At 45.1% G+C, this 17754-nt stretch overlaps 1 protein-coding gene across 1 annotated transcript in view; it reads right to left on the bottom strand.

Moving 5' to 3' along the window:
* CACNA2D4 (calcium voltage-gated channel auxiliary subunit alpha2delta 4) overlaps positions 1-17754 on the bottom strand; it is a 185464-nt gene that overhangs the window by 138419 nt on the left and 29291 nt on the right. Inside the window, exons 4-11 of the mRNA XM_025198807.1 lie at positions 15934-16050; positions 12578-12637; positions 10645-10807; positions 6412-6543; positions 5438-5498; positions 4317-4467; positions 2165-2239; positions 1069-1158 (exon numbers count right to left, since the gene is read on the bottom strand). Coding sequence (XP_025054592.1) covers positions 1069-1158; positions 2165-2239; positions 4317-4467; positions 5438-5498; positions 6412-6543; positions 10645-10807; positions 12578-12637; positions 15934-16050 — 849 coding nt within the window. The remainder of the gene's footprint in view (positions 1-1068; positions 1159-2164; positions 2240-4316; positions 4468-5437; positions 5499-6411; positions 6544-10644; positions 10808-12577; positions 12638-15933; positions 16051-17754) is intronic.

Raw genomic sequence — 17754 nt, 5'->3', positions numbered from 1 at the left:
GCAGCTACCACATACAGGGGCAAGCAGCAACTTCTGGTGCTGCTGCGCTGCTGGCAAGATTGTGTGATTGCAGCAGCAGCTGTTTTCTTTCTCCTCCTCCCCCCAAATCAGCACCCGGGGAGGCTGTCCCAGTAACCTTGCCCTAGATACACCACTGAAAATATGGACCTACTCCTGAAAAACATGCAATATTGGCCTCACTTTGTTCCCATTAAAGTGGACATAAGGTTTTTACCAGCATAATTGAATTTGGCTGAACAAATCTAGGTTTATTTATGTTATTCCAAGGCTTTTTGTTCTACAGCACCCTCTCTCTCTTCCCACTCCTCCCTCCTCTCACTTGGACAGCAGTCACAATCAATCATTTACTTTCCAGCCACAGGTGGATTGGCGCAATGCGGAAATGTGAAGGAAAAGGGGTTGATTAAATGGAGCAAACTGCACTGAGTAGATGCATCATGGATGTCTCAACCCACTGATCTATGGGGTCACCTTTCCCTGTAGGCACTGCAAGTGTTTGCAACAAATAGTTCTAGTCCCTATCATCTAGCCCCAGACCACTTTCCAGAGTCACATAGATGCCTTCATTGCTGTCCCTCCCCAGGGATAAGAACTGGTTTAAGGGCTTTAAACAAACAGATTTCCAACATAATATTGCTCAAGTACCTCTCAACCAAAGTCCATGTTAGAATTCACAGAAGTTTAGGGCTGGAAGGGACCTTGTGAGATCATCAGGTTCAGCCACCCTGTTCTGGGCAGGAAAGACTGCTGGAGTCAAATAACCCCAGCAAAGTGAGTGTCCAGTTTACTTTTGAAGACCTCCATGGTAGGTGCTTGCACCACTCCTGCTGGGAGTCTATTCCAGAGTCTGGTCACACAAGTCTGGCATACAATTGTAGCCAGCATGCTCATCAGCAGCTGCAGCAATCATAAAACATTTGTGTCCCTGTATGAGGGCCAGGCCCCTTCAAAGCCATCCCACCTGCAGTGTTAACAGGGCTTGGAAAGGAAATGGTGATGGGAGACAATGAGTGTGCCTTGAAGCACCTTCAACACCAATGCTCCTACCTCCCTCAGGATCTTGAAGGATTCGGTCAGGGCATTGTTCACGGTCCCCACTCCTTTTGCCAGCAGCTCATCCACCAACTGCTTAAAGTGCTAGTAACGAGAGAAACATATTAAAGCTATAAGAGGCGGATGGCAGGGATGCAAAATTCTCAGTATTAGAGGGCACAAGATGGCTACTGATGGCTGGGCAGTTTTCCATTATAGCAGATGCTAATGTAGAAGTCAGTAGGCTGCTCCAGTGACAGTTCTGCCGCAGGTCAATCTTGTTCATATATGGGCTGTATATGATACTGTCAGAAGCAGCAGCCATCTTCTTTAGGAGATCTGCCCTTTGATGAGAGTGAAACAAAGATGAGTTTGGGAAGCAATTTAAGGAGAAAACTTCTGACAATGCTCACTGCAGACAATGTGAGGATGCACCCCCTCCAAGGGAATTAAGGAGAGAGAGAGAGCGAGTAAGAGAGAGACAGAAACAGGGAAGATGTAATAGAAGCTAAAAATACATGTATGCCCAGAGGGAGGTGCAGCTAACAGCAGTCAGATGCACAGTGACCACCTCAGGGCCACAGCTGCTTGTCATTTCCAGATTAGAACAGCAGCTATCACAAAAGCATGCTGGAAAAGTACCCTGTCAAAGGGTGAAACCAGGCTAGAGAACTCACTGGTCACCAGGCATTTATTACGATATTAACTTCTAGGGAAATGGCTGAATTCCCTTTTTTCTAAGGGCCATGTACTTGAACAGAAAGTCTTAGTTTTTAGAAATGGAATTTGGTGTACCCAAGAGTTATGCCCTGGTATTTGTTCTGGCACTAAGGTCCAGCTTTACTGGTACAGTCTAGCAAGTGCCAATTCGGCCTGCTTCCATGGCACAAGTCAGTTATTAAACCTGCTTTAACTGGCTGGCTAAATTGAGTTTTCAGATACTTTACATAACCAGAAAAGCACAAAGAAACCAGTGGGTACAAGTGAATCTGGCTCTTTGTATCTTAAATTTTAAAACTGCATACTTTTGGGCATTGGCTATTCCCAGTCCTTAAGAGTTCCCCACCAGAGCACCACCACCTCTATGAAGCCAACTACAATAAAAGCTTACCTCTCTGTTATCTCTGTCTGCTTGGACCAGGATACCCTTAAAACAGGGTTCAACATAATGGACGTAATCATTATACTGCAAAAGAAAATTAAAAGATTGGTGTTACGACCATAAAAGAAAATTTCTGAAAGTGAGATTCATTTATAATTTTGTTGTGCCGGTCTCATGAGCTAGGGAAAATATGCTTTTCAAAATGTCTGTATTTGAAAAACAGTACACTAAATAAAGGTTAATGTCTTGCAGAATTAAGTCCAAGCATATCCAGAAGTGGAGGTTAATATTATTTTTATTAACAGTGCTCCAGTAGGATTCTCCACACTCTGCTAGCTTGTGCAACTAGTTTAATTTCCAACAGCATACAGATCTCAGGTTAAAATATAGTTGCTTAAAGGGAACACAAATTACATTAGTCTTTAAAAAAAAAGCACAAAACACTTTTCCAACAACATAATGATCTCTCTCCATTTCTTGATCAACACTGCTGACTCCTCCATTCACCTAGGTGCTTACATGGCTGTCATCACAGAAGTACTGGAACAACTTAGATGACAAGGTGTTTTTACTTTCTTTCCTACCATCAGGAAGGATTTAAGTAGGTTTGTTCCAGTAAGTGTATGGGTATCAGAGTACTATGGGTAGGAAAGCATTGGTAAAGTTGGGTGGTTTGAAAATGTATCTATGAAAAAGATAGCTAGCAGCCATTCCTTTTAAACCTGGTCTTGACTTGCAACGTCTTGGTCAGGTTCCTGAGAAAGTTCTGCTTCCTTTGGTCGGAAGCTCCTTCTGTATCAGTCAATAGTCTTGTTGCCCCACAGGGATGTAACTGACCTGGGATGTCATGGGGATGTAGTGGCATTTATGATGCCAGGTCAAATTCCATGCAGGGCCTTTGAAAATTATGAGAATGACTTTGAACTGTTCTGTATTCTATAAGAAGGCAGTGCAGAAAGTGGTGCATGACAATGACCCCAGCATAAAGAATTAAAACTACGTCATTTAAGAAAATGGCTCTCTTTTAACCCCAATTAGTCAGGATCTGGTTTTTACATCCTATAAGAAAGATGGTACTACCAAAAGTAGAACGCTTCCTAGAACCATGCCAGCACATTACTAAAAGGGGAAAGCCACAGGGCACCCACCCACATCACTTTCTGAAGCATCAAGTGATCTCACCCAGATAGTGACTCAATGCCACTGGGTTTAGTCTGTGAAATATGAAAGCAGCACTGATCAAGGTGGGATAATTCCATGTAGCAGACAGAGTTCTTGTAACCTTACTCAAACATTGCTTAACTAGGAGAAGTAAGAAAACTAAGCAAAGGAGTAATGTTGCTCTGCAGGTCAATAACAGGATGAAGAAGAGGAATTAATATCTACCATCCTGATCATCACCTAAGGGGCGAAGTGACAGAATGGTTAAGGATTCTTGTGACTGCGCCAAAGGCATGAACTTAAGCTGTGGTCTAGACTCATGCAAAAGGCTCTCTCTTAGACAACAGAGCTGTAAATGAGTACTTGGCCATTCTGGCAGTAGTCCAAGGTAGTTAGATGTGCTACTAGCCACATCTCTCCCTTGTTTACTGTTGGCCACAGAAGCAGGCATTCTTTAACAATGGTAGTAGTTTCATAGTTTCATAGTTGGTAGGGTCGGAAGGGACCTGAGGAGATCATCTAGTCCGACCTCCTGCCATGGCAGGAAAGAGTACTGGGGTCAAACGACCCTGGCCAGATGATCGTCATGCCTTTTTTTAAAGACCCCCAGGGTAGGAGCCGGCACCACTTCTTTTGGAAGTTGGTTCCAGGTCCTAGCTGCCCTGACAGTGAAATAACGCCTCCTAATGTCTAGCCTGAAACTACCCTCCGCTAGCTTGTGTCCGTTGTTTCTTGTAACTCCCAGGAGTGCTCGGGGGAACAGGGACTCTCCCAATGCCTGCTGTAGTATGGGCCACTAGGCTTGAAAAGACCTTTTACCTATTAGTCACTTTCCAAAGCACTTGCAGCTGACCTATCTAAACTGATTTCTATTTATTTCCACTTACCATCTAACATTGGTGCTAAGTACTGTAGTAATATTACTATAAGCCCTGTAGGTGTGTTAATGGGGCTGGAGGGCCAAGAGGGAAGTTTCATACTTGGAACAGGACTAACTTACTGCAATGATATTGACAAAGTCATTTTCTCCCAAAGTATCCAAAATAGTGATGATGGTGTGCTTGGCGATGGTCATCCTCAAACCCTTCATGCTCCCACTGATGTCCACCACAATGACAATGTCCTTGGGTGAGGTGGCTGCCTGGATATACCTTCATAGGAAGAGGAGACAGAACAAGCTGGTATAGTATAAATATCTGAGAGGAAAGAATTCTAAGCATTTCATTGGCCATGCCAGGTCTGTGACATGATACTAGATGCCAGATAAAATACATCCATAGTGCAGATGCCTGAAAGATGCCTTAACATTTACAGGATGCATCACCTATACACGTGACTGTGGTTATCCTGCAGTCCCAACAGGAGTACCTCATGGGACCTCGTTCAGGATTGCTGGAGAGCCAAAGGTTGGGGCTGCTAAAGAAGTGATATGTCAGTCATAGCTGACAGATGGATGGCACTTTCTGCTAACAAGCTGAGAGTTTTAATCAGTGGCACTGATGGCATCTGAGCAGTCCCACCATGTTGGCTATGTCATCACAAAGAGGAACAAAGGAAGAAGGGAGACATTGGTGGCAATTCCAGGTAGGACATGTTAGATACCAAGATAAAGAGAAAGGCAACTAAATGGGGTGGAGAGCACTCTACTCCCATACAACAGCCCAGGCTGTAATCCACCCCTCTTCTCTCTCTCCCAGGAGCAGGGAGTGACACAGACTGCTGATTAGACTCCCTGTTGGAGTCGCTAGGCAGCCAGGTTTGTATGCCCATAACGGATATCTGTATAACCCATATTAGGAAGGAGAAGAACACTAATTAAGATACATCAAAACTGTAGGGCCTGGGTACCTCAGTCAGTAGAGCATCTGATTTGCCTTGAGCAGGCGGCTGGACTAGGTAACCTCAAGAAGTCCCTTCCAGTCCTACTTTCCTATGATCCTATGTTCCTGTGAGCCTATGAAAAGTCATTGCCTACAATATATATTTACACATGGTACTTCATAGGAGTTGTAATGGTGAAGTCCCATGCTCCCAGTTTTCACCCTCTCTTTCTCTTACCTAAAACCTCAAAGAAAAGGAGACAGAGGGAGAAAGAGAGAGAAATCCCTCCAAAGCTCTCACCAGCCTCTATTCCTGCAGTCAAAGGAGATGACGCCATTCTCATCCGGTATCCACTTTATCCCTGAAAGAACAGCAAAAAGAAGGAAACAACAAGCTTTATAACACAGGAAAAAGAGGTGTTTGGTGCCTCCCTGAGGGCACCCGAGCTCTGCTAGGCCTAACTACCTTAGCTCACAGAGTCCTACAGCCTGTAAGCAGAGCCCCAGTAGTGACAGCAGCAGCCATATTTAAAAAATACAAGTATACCTATCCTTAGTATATTCACTTTAAAGTGTTGATAAATTTTCATTCAGAATCTGAACTCTGCCTGTTGCTTCTAGGAATGTATTTCACCCTGACACTATTTGGACGTGCTTTTTGCCAGTATCCTTCTCTCGCAAAGAACAGCTAAAACTTAAAAAGCAACAAGAGAAACAGGAAAGTAACCTGGATTCAGTACAAAGGGCTCAATCATGGCTGTGCAGGAACAGGCTGCACCTCTATAGGGTGTCTCCCTGCTGAGCCCATAGGCCAGCAGAATATTTCTGGTGTCACAGGCAAAACACACTGTCTATGCTATGCCTCCCTCTAGTGACCAACTCACATATATATAGATGTTGAATCCAAGTGATGTTGCAGGTGCTTTAATTAGAGCTGCTCTCTCTCAGAGCAGCTGTAATTAAAGAGTCCCCCCCACCCCTGCACCCTGGAGCATGTGTAAATATGCCCCTAGAGAGTAAGTCTGCTCCTGCCAATAGTGTTCCTCTTTTAGCCCAATAGTAGAGGTATTCCTGTTCAGTCCCCACTGGCCTCAAACCACAGTTGTGTGTGTGTGACAGGCAGGCTTGTTACTACACTACAGTGCAAGCTAGTGATCTCCCCTCTGACTAAGCACCTCACAGTGGCTTCTGTCATAGTGTGTTCTCTTCTCTGCAAAACTCACGTTTAGGACCAATTTTTCAGAGAAAAAGCTAAAAAGGTCTGAATTCCTTTACCTGGGTAAAGCCTGAAAAATCCTGCAGAGCTGCCAAAGTATTGCCAGGTCAGTGTTGGATCCCTTTGGAAATTGTCCACAAAAACAGGATTCAAGGCTTCTGACATATAAACTCCATTTAAAATGTCTGGATCTGTGGGGAAAGCAGGAAAAAAGGGATGATGGAGAGGCAGGAGGGCAAAAGGGGGCGGGTAGGGGGGAAGGCAAGGTACAGAGTAGAGTAGTGGGAACACAGAGAAAGAAATAAAGGCAATACAAGGAATGTGAAGTCTGGATGTGATTTTTCATGTTTCAGAACAGTTACAATGCGCGTTCTCTCATCACTGTCACACTCTTCAAAATGACAGCTCTCTCTCATTGAACCTGCCTTTAAATAGACAGGGCAGGAGAATTTGTTTTATCCTCAAACCAAATCCTAGAGTTGTTGTCAGTCACCACCAGCAACCAAAGGAAGGCAACTCTCCTAGCTCATGCGTCCTCCTCCATTCTTCTTGTAGAGCATCTGTGCCTAGAAGGATCTCTGGGGTAATGAGATCCTTTCAGAGCAGGATCCTGAGGAGTCATTTAACATAGTGTTAAATATAATGAGCAGACAGTGTAAGTAGGGGCTGCCCTGTTACAACATTGTCATGGCTGGTCATGGTAGTACAGCCATTTGCCGCAATGATCATAAATATGACAGTCCCTGTCTACAGCAAATAATTACAATTGATCTGTGACTCAAGCCCTGTTCTATCATGATCTTATTTCAGTGAGTAGAGAAGCCTTTAGATTTACATGCCTTAACCCTTTCTCTCTTTTTATATTTCTTCCTGGTTTCTTTCTTTCCATCCCTCCCTTCCTATTTCTCACACAAAGCCTGACCTCTGACTCTTAATCTCACTTGTGCCTGTGAAAATCTGCCAAGTGAGACCAGCATAAGACAGTTTGCAAACAGTGTCTACTGAGTACCATGGAGGATCAGATAACAGGATATGGGAAAACAAAACAAAATGGTTATGGTGGGAGTATCTGGGTTCCCCAGAGAATTATGGGGTGGAGTACAGAGCCTTAATTCCTGTTTATTCCCTTTAGAAAGAGAAGTTTTGATTGAAGTTTAATAAAACCCTCCTAAAATTTCAATATATTGCCAAATATGTAATGCACAGAATTTCCAAACCTAACTGCAAAATTGTCAAATAATGATAGAGATTGCTTTAGAAGAGAAGAGAATCATCCTAGGTCAAAAACATCACAAAATCAGAGGTGTTTGCAAATTTGGACCCTTTCTCTGTGTGATGACAGATGGTATTAATTGAGGATCTGACCTCATGTAGTTTTAAAAACTAAACCAGGGCTGTGTCTGGTCAGTTGCTGGATAGGAGACCTCCAGGGAAATAGGAGACCAAGCAACACATGGATCTTTGGTGCACCAGATAATGGCATCTAGGGCTGTCAGACCAGCATGAATTTCTTTTAAAGTTTTAAAGAAAAAAAAATCTCTGTTTGTGCAAGACCTTAATTGATGTATCAGCAGAGGATGTAATCACCAGCACCTGCTTCTCTCTGTTTTCCTAGCTGTGATGAACTAGTAAATGAGCCGGCATACAATGGAAGCAGTGGAGTGTTTCTTGTCAAAATGTATACAAGGGGAAGAACTGATAGTTAGGCAGGCAAAAAAACAGCAGCTCAAGACAGTTTAAAGTATCAACAAAAGAGCCTAGCTACCTCAGTACAACTGTGGTCAACTGCCTCAGCATGTAATACTATGCAGCTTCACAGTCCAGAAACTTGGCTACCAGCACCAAAGCAGATAGACCAGCTCCTGATCAGAGGCATAACTGGGCAGTTTTGCACCCTGGACAGTGGGGGAGGTGCACTGACCAAGTGAGTAGTGGTGGCAGCTACTATTTTTTCACCCCCTCTAAGTTGCTGCCTAGGTTTGGTTCTCCAGTTATCCTCCCTTAGTTATGCTACAGCTCGTGACTTAGGCCTTGTGTGACTAGCAGAAAAGGAAGGGCAGGGACCAAACATAAATGCTGTGATGTTGCTGCATGAGGCACAGTGCTTTCCAGAGCTGCACACTGGCACCAAGTGACCAGAACCTTACAGCCTTGCTTATGCAGGGAAACAGAACAGTTATTCTGCAATATATTTTCTGCACTGACTACCATTAAGCATGAACACACTGACTGGATAATTAGAGCACCCACTAGGACAATTAATGCAGAATAGCTGCTGTTATTTAAACTCGTGATCTAGATGATTTCACTGGGGGAGAATACAGTTGGGTGGTGTAGTTGCACTCCCCACCCCACTTTGATTCCTACACAACTCAAAGCTTAAAACAAACTGCCTGTCAGGGATAATTGCATTTCTATTCAGGTATCAGTGATCTATTTGATTTCTGCTAATCTTAACCCCACAGGTGTTAACAACCCTTGATCTTCCACTAATCAAGCTAGCCTTCCTTCTACAAGTATCCCGGTAAAGTTTCTCTACTCACCTCCAGGGTGTCCAATAAAGGTGTGCTGCTGCTACCTAGAAATCTCTACTGGGTGGCTTTTTTTCTAAGGGACTCAAATGCACAATAATCAGAGGCAGGGAGGAGCAGGGCTGAAGACAGGCCCAGCTGTGCAGTGGCAGTGGTGCAGTACAGTGGTCAGAGGCAGCCAGGTGTTGCAAAAATGAGGCACAAAGGTAAGTGGGAGGCTGAGCCAGTGGCACAATCAGGGTGGCACAAAGCTAGGCATGGGTGGACCCAGAAGGGCTAGTCTCCCCCAGTAGGGGTACTACAAGTAGTTGGAGCAAGTCTTCCCCCAAAAACAACTGTTTGTTTCTGTATGTTGAGAGTGGAGGGCAGTGTAGGCCACGTATAGGCATGCCACGGGGAGGGGGCCAGTGGGGGCAGTTACAGCCCTTCCCCCAGCTGCCTAGTGGTTAGGAATGTAAGAGGCAGGGAGATCGATTTGGGAAGAGGTCTGAAGGGCAGGGACTCCTGGGGGCTGTGAGGGGCTGGATGGGGAGGTCATAGGACCAAGGGGCTTATAGGGGAGGGGAGTCTGTGAAGTAGAGGGGTGTGAGTTGAGGAGGGGCTGGAGCACTATGGGGGTGGGTGGTGAGGGGCATATGGGGTTCGGGAATGAGTGGGGTTGGGGACCATGGGCTGGGAGGGAGTTGGGAACAGGAGGCTTGGGTGCTCAGAGGGACAGGGGAGGTTTCATTGGGGTGTAAGAGGTGTGGTGACAGGTCAGGAAGGCTACGGTGTGAGTGGAATGAGTGGGCAGGGTGCAGTGGTTTTATAGGGGCAGTGAGGGGCAGGGTAGCTCTCAATGGGGTGTAAGGAGGATATTGGGGTCCAACAGAGCTTGAGGTATAACTGTACCCCACAACCCCAGCACCACAGATAAATACAGACAGTTAAAAATCCCGAGGCTGAATTGATTCAAACTTTGCAGGTTAGTATAAACTGTGTAGATTGAACTAATAAGCAAGTGAACAGACATTCTCTTTTGATTGTGGAAATGCAGCCACATGGCTTCTCAGGCCAGAAGCTGGGGGTGCGAGAACACGCTTCCCTGCTTAACTGGAGCAGGCAGCTTGGGCCAAAGCTAGGCCACACACCCTGTAAGGGGGGGGGCGGGGGAGGCAGGGGATGTGTGGGGAGGTGCAAAGCATCCTGGGATGCTGGGGGACTGAGACGTAACTTTAATATAGAGGGTATTTGGGACAGAAATTCAATAAACTAATTTAAACTAAGTCTGATACTACATCCATTCACATTTATCTTAAATCAGTTTTGGTCATTTTGCAAGTGGTTTATGTGCACTGAATGTCTGTTGTGTTACAGATTTGAACCAGTTTCCAATCACTTATACCGGTTTATATTTAACTTCTGTCCCTAGCCCAGGTACCTGCCCCACCCTGGAGATGGCAGTCAAGCCCTCCAGAATCATTTATATATATATTTTTTTGCTTGGATCATAAACTGAATACTATAGTCTTAGGCCCTCAGCATATGAGTAAAGCTTCTTTTTAACCAGAGAAAAATATGCATTTTATATGATGATGCACCACACCATCTGTACCCCCTCTTTAAAGTTCTAGATCTGCCCATAGATTTTACAGTAGCTTTCTTGTGTGGATAAACCCTTAATTACTCTCTTTCCCCACCCTCTTAACCATACTGTTGTTCCACAGTAATCTGAATGAAAACCAAGCAGGGATGGGACATTAAAGGTCAGCAAATCATTACCTTTGTTGTAGACATTGGTTGGGAGTTGTATGTCGCTGTATGTTGTGTTCACCTTCAGATTATTGAAGTGTTCATTTGGCTCCAGAATGAATTCATCTCCAAGCTCCACGTAATTATCATTCTCATCCTTGTCATTAATCAGGAGAGAGTTGTAATAATCAAACTGTTGATGAGGAGAAATGAGACAATGGAAAAGAGAATGACTACAAATTAATTATCAGCACTGCAGGGAGAAAAAAGGTCTTTGAAAAGTTATCTCTGGGGAACTGGAGAAAGTTGGGTTTCAAGTCAGGTTAGAGTCACAAAAGTTGCCATCTGAAAAGCCTCAGATGACCCATGGAAGATGTGGGGGTAAGTATCTAGGTGATAAAAAAAAAATCACAGCTGGCATCACCTGGAACTCTGAGGTGGAGCGTGCATGGGGTGAGCAGTCACTTATGAGTGAACGGATACTAGGATTGAACTACCAGGTCAGGCAGTGACTTGCTGCATTGGGCACTGTTTCTGATTTTAATTTCAGTGTTTCTGCCTTGGTGATTGAGGAAGTATTCTGTTGGCTAATTTGCCTTCATAAAGCATTTTTATTTTTAGTGTAGACTGACCCAAGTGGGCACCCTGTATTTCAACTGTGCCTGCTGTACTTGTATTGAGAATAAAGGACTTCAAAATTTTCAATCTAGCTGCTTTCATCAGAACTGAATTCAGCAAGTATATGTCCATAGCTGTATTGAATATGTGGATACATATAGATAAAATCCAGTTATCTAAATTGCTTGAGTAACACAAATCACATATTTGATTGAAAGTTCTGATAACTGGGTCTTTGCAGAGTAAAGGGGCACACTGGGAATCTATGAGAATGCCTGGGGACTCAGAGTGATGGGCTTTCTGGTACAGTGTAAATACATAAAGCGTTTTTGGATTTGACCTCTGCACCAACTTGCAGAAGCCCAGGTTTTGGTCCTTGAAAACTAACTGGGAACTTTCTGGGCATATACAGGGAAATGCTAACAAGTAGATGAGGGTGTGCATTTATAGCTCACTAGTTACTCAGCACTAATTGCCCCTGTAGACATAATTAGCATACAGTAAATGAGGGGCTGATTAGTCCACCAGTGAGCTCAATATCTTTCCATCATTCTTGTCATCAGCCTAGGCTCTGAGACAGTGGGATCTGCTCCCGTCTAGCAAGACAGGAGAATTTAAAGCCAACTCCACTGAACTGTGTTGACTTACACTGGTTCTCCTTTGATCTAATCCTTCAACCCCATCTCTAATGGATAACATGGGCATTAGCAATATGGGGGTTCCCCAAACAGACGACCTGGTAGCCACTTTCAAGCATGCCATTCTGTGACTACAGCTGAGTCACCAACTTTTTACAGATGAATGACAAGAAGCGGGGAGAGAGATACCAGACCAGAAAGAGAAACAGCATTTCTACCTCTCCCTGTTATTTCCCCTCTTCAAGCTGCATTTCCTCTCCTGCTGATCTCAAAGCATTCCTTTCTCTCATGATGGTGAGACACAAATGTTGACATGGATATCTCCTCTCAGGGTGTTCTATGAGTTAGCCAGATCTGGGGATGTCAGGGAGTCAGGAATGGGAAGCATGAGCATCCTTCTTTCTGCAACACGTGCCACTGCCATTGGCACAAGTTTATACCCATCACAGGAGAGTCAGGAGATACCCCCAGACCTTGAACATATAATGGAAGTCACCTATTTAATCAGATTCCTAATGAGACAGGACCTGAGTTATTACTGTGCCCCTGCATACTTTGAACACAGGAAAACTCCCCTTACACTTAGAAGTAGGAGCCTTATATACCCACGTGGCCCTAGGACCAGCAGTCAGCTTGGCTTTTAGCTAGTCTTCCAAGTCTCCTCATCAGATAAATTAGGGCTTTGCCACTGAAGGAGATGAACTTACCACCAGTGAGGAGTTGTATTCATGGTTTAGATCTGCTTCTTCTGCTGCTTCCACCAGTCTCTAAAGCAAATACAGAGGAAGGGTGAAGGACACGATGGGGTGGCTCTGAACAAGACTTTTCAGAAGGTTCTATTATTTACAAAATGCTGAAAGCCTCAGTGCCTCTGAGCCTTCACATCTAGCTCAGCACCGCACAGGGACCCTATGGCAGGCTACGGATTCCCTTGTGCCCAATAACTGAAAATATTTGGATTAAAGTTCCGTGCTGCAACAGTTATATCTGCTGAGTACATTCATAGCTACTCACTCCAGAGACTTTGGGCAAACCTCAGCAATATCCCTAAACAATTAGTGCATGGCACACTGCAAGCATATTCCAGGAGAAGAGATTTTGGTTGGAGAAAAAACAGCATAAAGTTTCATTCCACTTCAAGAGGAATCCTGTGAAAATGATATGGAGCAACCAATCTGGGAGAAGCTGTGCATCAGGCCATCACCCAGAGAAAGCACCTTCTGGGAATACCACCCCACGGGGCTACTGAGACAAGAAATGTGATTCATTTTTAAGGAGTGAGAAATATTATGACCAGGGATCCGGGTTTTCCATTTCCCATGGAAAAACAGAAAAAAATGCAGATTTTCCCTTTTAAGTAAGAAAAACTTGGATTTCTCATTTTAATGGAGAAACATGCAGATTTTCCAAATTTTGCAAAAACGCTTTCTGCAGGCCAGCAGAGTTCCAGCCTGCAAGGAGCTGGGGGAGCAGGAGGAGGGCAGGCAGGTAGGGGGCACCATGTGCATGTACATATACATGGCCGCCAGGCATCCTGGAGAGCAGCTCCCGCAGGTAAGTCTGCTGGGGTGGGTGGTGGAATTGAGGCCCCCATAGGGAGGGAGTTGGTCAGGGCTGGGAATGCTGCCCAGCTGGGCTGGTGCATGGGGCTTGGGGCCCAGGGCTGGAATGCGTGGCCGCAGGGCCATGCAGGGAGCAGGATGGGGCTGGCTCCCACTGCTTTGTACACTCCAGGGGGCAGGGGAAGAATGTAACCCCCAGACTTGTGCATGGGGTGAGCTGTCCACTACAGGCTCGGGATCCCTGCCTTGCTTCCCCCTTGTGGGGCCTCAGCAGCCCAGTGGGTGGGACCCGGCATGGCAGGAAAGAGCAGGGCTGGGCAGGGAAGCTACTTGCTGCTGCTGCAAGCCCCGGGCCACCATGGAGAGGCATCCCCTGCCCATCTGGCAGCAGTGGGCGGTGGGGGGCAGTGCAGAGTTGTGCCTTTTGTTACTGTCAGGTGGGCAGGGGGCACCTCACCAGGGTGGCGTAGAGCTCCCAGCAGCAACAATGAGCTTTCCCACTCTGCCCTGCAATGCCAGGTCTTCCCTGCAGGGCCACTGAGGTCCCAGGGGAGGGCAGCAGGGCAGGAAGCCCAAGCCCACTGTGAGCGGCCCATACCTGCCCAACCATGGGCTTCACTCCAGCCACGCTGCCTGCAGGGGAGGGGGAGCCAGCCCCACACTCTGCTTCCTGCTTGGGTTGCAGCAGCCTCTGCCTCCCTCAGGTGGTAGCCGGGGCTTGGGCACTGCTGCAGGGGGCAAGGGGCTGCAGACCTGGGTCCCTGGGCCTATAGCCCTGGAAGCTGGGGACCCCTCTGGCAGGGCTTAGGGGGGAGCAGAAGGCTGTGGGTGCAGGGTAAGGGTACCAGCAGGGCCAGAGGGCTGTGGTTGGGGAGTGAAGGGCCTGAGCCTGCATCCTGGTCATAGAATCATAGAAACTAAGGCTGGAAGGGACCTTAAAAGATCATCACGTCCAAGCCCGCCTTGCTCTGGGCAGGAATACTGCTGAGATCAAATGATCCCAGCAAGGTGCCTGTCCAGTCTTCTCTTGAAGATTTCCAAGGCTGGGGACTGCGCCATCTCCCTGAGAAATCGATTCCAGATTCTGGTTACCCTTACTGTAAAGAAAATTTCCTCATGCCCTCTGGGGACCTGCTTCCCAGCTGAGTCTCTGGGGCTACACCCAGACCTGAACTCACAATCTTCCTAGCACTAGCTCAGCACACAAACCCAAGCTAGACAACAAGACCAAAGTTTTCTTGTGCTTATTAGGGAAACACGTCCCAGATGAGTCTTTGGGTCTATACCTAGACCTGAACTTACAACCTCCCCACCAACAGCTTATCACACAAACTCCTGATCCAGAGAACACAAGTGGAATCATGAGTGAAGTGGGCAAGGGGAACTCTGATTTTTCCACGATAGAAAACCCAAAATCAAGTACCGAAATGTATAGGTATCTAGAATTTATTTTATTATAGTGATTGAGGCACTGATAGGCTTCCAAATTGCTTTAACATTGTAAATATATCAATAAAACATTGTGTTTAATTGATACCTATATATACAGTGGCATTTCATTTTAATTGCAGGTTTGGGGGCGTTTATTAGAGAATTTGCAATTTTTTAAATCAGAGAAAACCAGGATCCCTTATTGTGACCATTTACAAACATTGTCAATAATGGAAGCTAAAATAGCCATCTGCGCTTTCAAATCTCATGCTTTGGGGCATCAGTTAATTACTTGTATACATTAAGGAGGTGTTTCTCTACAAAATTCAGCCACAGATTTAACATTGTGCAACTGGCTATTGCTAGTTTACTTATTTTGTCGTCTCTCATCAAGAATAGGACAATCCAAGTACTGGGAAAGACTGGATCTGGATCTAAACTTCCTGGGTGGCCCACAGGTCTACAATGAGCTGGGTCTGACCACGCCTAAATTTAGACTTTGATCCAGAGCCAAGCTTTGCAGTTCTGATCCATTTCTACTTTACACACCATATTGTTTTTATATAGTCAGGCCTCTGCAACTAAAAGATTGGCATTTCTAATATTAGGGTACCCACACAGACAAATTCTCAGACAGGTGCAATGGCTAGGACTTGAACACCTAGTTACATGTACATTTCTCACATTCAAAGACCACAGTACATCTCCCTGAACTACACAATGCCCGTGCAAGCAACTAGCACTTAATAGTCAGTGTGTACTGTGCGGGGGACTGTTCCCTTGCAATTTCCATGCCATTATCCCTGTTTCTGTTAAGTCTATATATTCATTTCCCCCTACATTTATTCCTAAGATCAATTATTTTCTTTATCACCCTTGTCTGAGGCAGAAGCCAATGGCTATATAACCACAGAGAGTCTCCAAGCAGGACCAGGAAGTACCCAGATGAGCAAGAAAGTATTTCTAGGATCTTCACAACTAGACACCTCTGTAGTATCTATAGGGAATTCAGGGCCAGTGCTTTGTTGTTGGCAAAAGGAAACTTCCCAGTACAATTCTGGACTTCTTACCTCAACTGCTTCTACTTTTCTGTGCAGCATGGTCTCCATCTCTTCTGCAAACTTTTTCACTAGTTCCAATCCATCCACTTCCTGGATCTTTAAAGAGGGCTCCACATCTTTGTACTTCTATTATAAGGAAAGGAAAAATCCATACTGAATAAGCAGTTCACGAAGAAAGTAGTAAATCAAACACCATAACCTAAGCACTCTAGTTAATGAGGAGAAAACGATCTACAATACAGCTTGGAATTTCAATCCAGCCTTTCCTATGCTTTCTTTTTTTGTCATGTGCAAATAATTGGGGTCTAATACAGACATTTCAGAGTATAAGCAAAATAACTGATTTGCTGGCACAAGCAGGTGCTTGCAGTTGTCTAAATTAACTCAAAAGCACCATCAATGATTTGTCATGCAAATATATGCTTGTGATTGTTTGCACTTGCAAAGTGAGAAAGGAGAAAGGAGGCCAGGTTTGAAATCCTAGCAATGTGTATGTATAGCATGTGCATGTGCATGGACTGAGATCTGGGCAGGATTTACAAGCCAAGAAGAATGAAGGCTGATCAATACTTGGATGGGAGCCCTCAAAAGAAAAAAATAGGTTGTGCAGGAAATCGAGCTGTGGATTAAGTCCACTTTTGTCCCTGAATAAGTGCAGAAGGAATCCCCAACCATAAGGCTAGTGAGACTTGGGATGGGAGACAGCTGTAGAGACATCCTGACAACTTTAGGTTTATCTGAGATTTTCTGATAATTTTTTAAACAAATAGGGATTTAAGTCCCAGTGTTCTGTCCAAAATGCAAGGTGGGTAATTATAATCTGCCTTTCTAAATCTCTTCTACAGTTCTGATATTGGATGTAATAGTCCTTATTTTTTGGTCTTAAAAAAAACAAAGCTGGAAGACGAATAAAACAGATGGGAGCAGGAACTGCAAAAGGAGACAATGTGATTAACCTTTCTCAAAAAGGACAGAACTCTTATCACATTATAGCTGATGACGATGACTGTGTTTTTGTGTAAGGGGAAAAGCAAATGAGTAGGTTCACCCCATCCCTCACATGTACTGCCTGTAGTACATACACCGTTCATCCTAATAGACAGGGCTTATCACAGGCTAAAGGGGAAAGGCTTTGTTAACTCCCCTTTACTAAAATACTGGCAGCACCTCAATAATCTCAATGTGAGATTCATTTTTAGTGTGGTACAAAATGAGGCAGTGGAGGGTAGGGGATTTGATGCCTTTTTCTAATTAGGAGAAAAGCAGAGGGACTTTGAATTTCTCTGGGGGAAGCAAATAAAGCTCTTTTTGTTAGAAAAGCTCATTCATCATTAGAGAAGGATGCTGAGCATATGTGGCATAAGAAATGCCTTGAGGATGGGACAGTGCTGAGGAGGTCAGACAGAAATAGAATCACATCCAGCCTGCAGCAGCCATGTGTGGAAGCTGCTAGTTCTGCCTGGCATGATTAACAGAGCAAGAGGTTTACTGGATTAAATGACTCCAGTCCTTGCTGCTGCTGCCTAGCTGGAAAGGATGGGGGAGGGGAAAAGAAGAGGAGAGGATGATGGTTAGTGTAACAACCCTGCCAAAAGGAGCTGCCTCACAGCTCACAGGCTGAAGACCCTGGGTGATGACGAGACCATGGTACTACTCATCCCAGCTGCTGCCTGTTTGATTTAACTCTGTGTCATGGTTTCATCTGCAGAGAAGCTGATCCTTGCCACTCTGGGGGCTTTAATCAAGCCCCTCCCCTAGGATATGAGGGTAATCTCTCCCTGGAATACAGGCTGCCAGGAAAAAAACTACACCACCACTTATGTGTATGCT

Source organism: Alligator sinensis, unplaced genomic scaffold, assembly GCF_000455745.1.
Source record: "Alligator sinensis unplaced genomic scaffold, ASM45574v1 scaffold87_1, whole genome shotgun sequence".
NCBI lineage: Eukaryota > Metazoa > Chordata > Crocodylia > Alligatoridae > Alligator > Alligator sinensis.
This window is presented reverse-complemented; position numbering and strand designations above follow the sequence as displayed.